Here is a 5,028-nt window from a genome sequence, read left to right on the forward strand (position 1 = left end):
GGTAACATAACCTGAGAACGTTTGATAGGTTTGGATGGCGGTCGTGCTGCTATTTCCCGGGCTCTCTGTCTGAACTTGATGAACTTGTCCTCGTTCAATCCGAGTATGCCTTCTAGCTTCTCCACTATTAGATCAGGCCGGTCCAGGAAAACTTCGTCTTCGCTGCTTTCCCCCCCTGAATCTTCGGCAGTCCTCAACTGAACGTCGTAGAAGACGGCGAGGTAGGCCAACATGGAGCGGTGACGATCCGATGGCGGGTCTCTCAGAGAGTAGAATTCGTTCGCGTTCCGAGGGAAGTGGGTGGGTTTTGGTTCGATAATGCCCTGCTCAGGGTTGTACACGACGACGGGCCGGATAGGCAAAGTGGGATTCCTTAAAGCATTATTTCGAGTGTAGGCGTGCAACTGGCGCATCTCAGCTTCAAGGCGGTCGGTCTTCTCTTCGAGGCGGTCGGTTTTCGTTTCTAGGCGAGAAATAGATTCGCGGACGAGGGTAAACTCAGCATTCAGGTGTGCGTCTTGAGCATTCCTCAGATCAATGTAGTCGTCGAGTGACAGGCAGCGTGGTTGATTGTTGTCGCGCGGAAATGCGCAAGAAGGTGACGATATCATTGTGGATGTTGGTGTATGGGTGAGGAGAAACTGAGGTCCAAGTCATTTCTTAAGTGGGTGGGACGGTCAGCTATGTAGGCACTCACACTACCCTACTGGCTTCACCTGAGCCATGCCAGATGGCGAGCATTTCGGAGCGGTACTATGAATTGATTGGTTGCACTGTGCTCGACGGTGCTGTCAGCCTATCAGGGACCACCACCTCGATGAGCGGGGGGCGTGCACGCGCGTGCTCCAAACTCGGCTGGTACCATGTGCAAGACTTTTTCACTTAGGCAAAGCACCGCACATTGCTGGAAAATCTGATGGATGCATATCGTGCATGTCCTTCGCGATTATGATGACTTTCGCTGCTATCAGCCAGACGAAGGAAAGGCTTAGAAACTCGCGTCACAAGCTTATACCAGCGGTATGAAGAAGATCACATGGCATGCGCCAGCTCTGCGAAGGCTGAAAGCCGGCAGGAGTTCCGTGAGTCGGGGCCAGCATAATTGATAAGCGGACGGGAATAGCTCCATGCCTCGCCCGCCTAGCGTTATGAATTGTGAATACGCTCAGTCGTAGGCGGTCCTCAGGAGCTCTATTTTCAGAACCACCGACAAAGCCTCTTGAATATTCGACACCCTTACTGTTCCACCCAAGGTTGCCGTTTTGCTGCTAATTTGGTGTCACCGGGTAGAGGGTTGTTGTATTTCCCTTCAAACCCATGGCTGACGGCGACCAGTCCCCAGTCTGGCGGGCCACTTCCATGACACCAGCTGCACAGTTTTAGCCATGATAGACAGGGGTTAAATAAATTGATATCGATAGGTGCAGGGTACACTTGTTGTACAGGGAGCCTCGGGTACATCCTCTTTATAAGCCATACGGAAACAGGAACCGGTGATGGCCATCTCAGTCAATGGCTGCGGATCCAGAAGAAGTAGCATGTGCAGTCCGGACCACTCTTGTATCACAGATTGGTGCTCTCGAATATATGTACTGCCGCTTGTGGGGTATGTATGCTGCAGCTGGCACCTGATTGGGGCCCGGAAAGACTTTCTGTGTTCCCTAGAAGCACACTCTAGCCGGGGCTTTTTCGTCGCTTGAGGGGTGGCATAGTGTAGACGAGTGTTGAGGCTGGATCGCGTGGTCATTGGCGAAGGTGCGCTGCGGAAAAGAACTCGGACCGTTTCGGCCTGGGGCCTGACCAGCTGTGAAGCCACAGCTGCTGACTGAAGCCAACCCCTCCCACTTCTCCAATCAAGCACTTTCGAGTAACAACATTTGCATCCAGTCTACTTACGCCTCTTCACCACGTTTCAGATAAATCCTCAATACTCTGTACCATGTACACACAAAACTGGAATCGCTATAGTTGCCGCCACTTGATATTTGCCGGTTGGAGTGAGTGCGACGAAAGGGGATTTGACCATTGTCCAAACCTCGCCAACAACACTACGACACAGGCTGTCAAATGTCCCGAGTGTTCATATGCCACACCCCCGGATTCTTCAGATTGATTTGACGGTAGGCCAATCCTGCGGTGGAATCCGACGTCATCGGCTAATGACTAATCGGTCTCATACAAGGTCAATGCACCCAACCTAACATTTTCGGAGCTACACTGCTATCCATCGGCTGGACAACGTCTCATCAATCACGGCCATGGCAAGACGAATCGTGGTAAGGTGTCAGTCGCACTCGATCCCCGGCACGCCAGTACAAAGGAAGGACGCAATGGCAAACTTGATATGCCAACACGAGTGGAATAGAAACTCGAACCAGGACGATTTTCTCACTTGCCTGGGTCGATACGACGCAGAAAACGTCAAGTGTTATTTTCTTCTGGACAGTGGCTCCGTCGGGTCCCATAGTCCAGATGTCACGTTATACAAATGGGATGGAAGGAGGTTGTAAGCCACCCTCAGAACCACATCAATCAGCCCATACTGACAACACCCTACAGTGAGCCAAAACAAGTCTATCCCGCGGTCGCTCGGTACCTTGAACACATTCCATTTGGTGGAGAGGGAACAGGACAGGGCCTATCCGACGAGGAGTATCTTTCAAAGTACGGTCGAAAAGAGTTTGAGGGCATGGTCCTGCAAAGGTCCGAGCAAGAGCAGAGACGTCGGGTAGCTGGAGATTGTCGGGCAAAGGTCGAAACGCTTCAGCAAGACGTGGAATCACTGTAGTAGCCACTTCGGGTCCAAAGTCCTCGAACGAGTTCTGACCAGAATGTTAGGCCACAGTCGAGAGCGACCAGTCGGTAGTAGGAACACAGGCCCGGCGTGCCATGGATGAAGGAGCATGAAATACCTTGCTCTTCGAAGACCGTTGTAGGCAATGCTTGCATCTCGTCCTAGGTTGGGCTTGTCGGTGACTAGCTGCTTGATAGAGAAAGGCATGCGCCTCAAACTGTGCGCTTTTGGGAGTTGGCCGTCACCAACAATATCCATCATATTAGCGGTTTGTAAAGCGACACAAAGGAAGAGATGGATCATGTAGTCTACTTCACCGAAAGCCCTACAAGCTGAGGAGCCACCCGAGAATTGACACAAATTTGAGTTAAGAACACAGCTTCTCCATTGCCTTCTGGTCACTACCACGGTACTCCGGGCCATCGGAAACCCTGAACTTATTAGGTCCTTCTCCTCACAGTAGACATGGCCCCGGTCCTGCGCGTTTGAATATCAACAGCTGGAAGGATATAGTCAGAGCAGGCAAGGCAATCAAAACCGGTAGGCAATTCGGTACGAGAATGACTCATCGTGTCGGAAAGGAGTACGACAATCAAGAGCAAGAGACGGAAGTGAATTCTTTATGTGGTTAGGGTAAAAATGAACGAAACATTAAGATTGACACGACTATTATGCCTTAGCTAGGATGCATTGAACTGTTGGGACAGCTGCAAATGGGAGGATTGCGTCAACGTACCTTCATACGCATTACTCGTAGACGTAGAATGGCTGCGTATGCAGAAATGTGCGTAAGAATAGCTACATACGCAGAAGTCTGCTTAACAGCTTCGGCAACGCAGCTTAGGTCTGAAGCAGATCTACGCAAGTAGTGTGTAATATATATACATACACACACACACACAATGTATTACGCCCGGCGGCAAAGCCGACATGGCTACTGGAACTAACTACATGTACAGTGCTGACTTTACACCTTCCTGAACTCGACGATTTCCGGGATTATCGTTCTGGCACTTCCATCAAAACAATCAAACAACCCGTTTTTTCAACGGCCAAGTCGTACCTTCGCCAACCTCAATAGCTCGATGTAGATGATGTATATAGAAACAACTCGCAGTTCACCGCTCTCCCCCCGTCAAAACGACTGGGAGGGAGTGGATTTTGATCCAAAAACGGAGACACAACGGAGGGATCATGGCGAAACCATGACTTGCGATGCCCTTGACACCACCCTGGCACGCGATCCCGTGTCACAAGCCCGCTTTCTCGTAATAGTATATTCATTTATATGCCTGATTTGCTAGAATTTTCGTACTGTATCATTTACTCATAACAGTAAACTTTCACATACAGGTACGCGTTCTCTTCATAGTACGCTTTATTTTCTATTGTCAGCGAAATAGACAAGAGCCATCTATTTAATATGTAACTCTTGAGCTTTCGGTGTGTCGCTGGACTCTTAAACCCCTCGTTTTACCCCCGAGCCTTCCTCTGCCTCTTTGGGACCTCGCTTGCTGGACTGGTTCGCCTGCGTTTGCCAAGAGAAGTTATTGCGGTGGATGTGTGATTCACCTCAGGAGGGACAGCGTTCTGAGGCAACTTGGCTTCAATTCGGGCGAGCGTAGCGCGAATCGCAGACATTTCCTGGACCATCAACTTCATACGCTCCTCAATAGCGGTGCCGGCAGCATCAGTTGGGCCACCTTCTCTTCCGCGGTCGCTGGCTGTCCCAGCCACAGAGGTATCGTCGTCGGTATCAGCAAAGCCATCGGCGATAGAATCAGTGGCGACGGCCCCATTAACACCGTCATTGCTGGTGCCATCTTTGCTGTCATCGATTTCCTCAGTATCGGCACCCTCAGTGCCTTCATCGTTGGCTTTCCCACCGCCAGCCCGGCTGTCGTCGTGATCGAAGTCGGATTTTACGTCTGTGTCTTCTTCTGAGTCGTCGTCACTGCTAATAACGATAGCATCATCTTCGGGAACTAGGCAGCTTGCCGGAATCGAATTGTGGAATTGGAATGTCATTATTCCGAAGTTTGTGTGGATGAGGAACGAGAATGAGAGTTGACAGGTGTAAGGGGAATAGTTGCCATTTATATACTATTAGGCTCGGAGAGACTGTTTGCCCGACTTCTTGGTCCAAGGTATGAGCCCCTGAAGCCACACCTGTCATGCAGGAAGTGAACGTTGGAAAGGATCCATCCTCGCGGGCAAAAGGTGCGGCTAACCAG

General features: G+C 50.7%; 3 protein-coding genes across 3 annotated transcripts; 1 reads left to right on the forward strand and 2 right to left on the reverse strand.

Annotated features, from left to right (window-relative positions):
- Positions 1-20: 20 nt before the first annotated feature.
- CORC01_14461 (uncharacterized protein) lies at positions 21-611 on the reverse strand (the record flags this gene model as incomplete). The annotated part of the gene is made up of 1 exon (XM_022626071.1): positions 21-611. A coding segment is annotated over one exon (591 nt), but the record flags the coding sequence as incomplete, so codon positions are not given.
- A 1,647-nt stretch (positions 612-2,258) lies between these two features.
- CORC01_14462 (uncharacterized protein) lies at positions 2,259-2,788 on the forward strand (the record flags this gene model as incomplete). Its single annotated transcript, XM_022626072.1, has 2 exons — positions 2,259-2,506; positions 2,560-2,788. The coding sequence occupies 2 exons, from the start codon at positions 2,259-2,261 to the stop codon at positions 2,786-2,788; spliced, it is 477 nt and encodes a 158-aa protein (XP_022467419.1).
- Positions 2,789-4,267: 1,479 nt separating this feature from the next.
- Positions 4,268-4,822, reverse strand: CORC01_14463 (uncharacterized protein; the record flags this gene model as incomplete). Its single annotated transcript, XM_022626073.1, has 1 exon — positions 4,268-4,822. The coding sequence occupies one exon, from the start codon at positions 4,820-4,822 to the stop codon at positions 4,268-4,270; it is 555 nt and encodes a 184-aa protein (XP_022467420.1).
- Between the last annotated feature and the right edge of the window lie 206 nt (positions 4,823-5,028).

This window comes from Colletotrichum orchidophilum (assembly GCF_001831195.1).
Source record: "Colletotrichum orchidophilum strain IMI 309357 chromosome Unknown Scaffold_302.1, whole genome shotgun sequence".
NCBI lineage: Eukaryota > Fungi > Ascomycota > Sordariomycetes > Glomerellales > Glomerellaceae > Colletotrichum > Colletotrichum orchidophilum.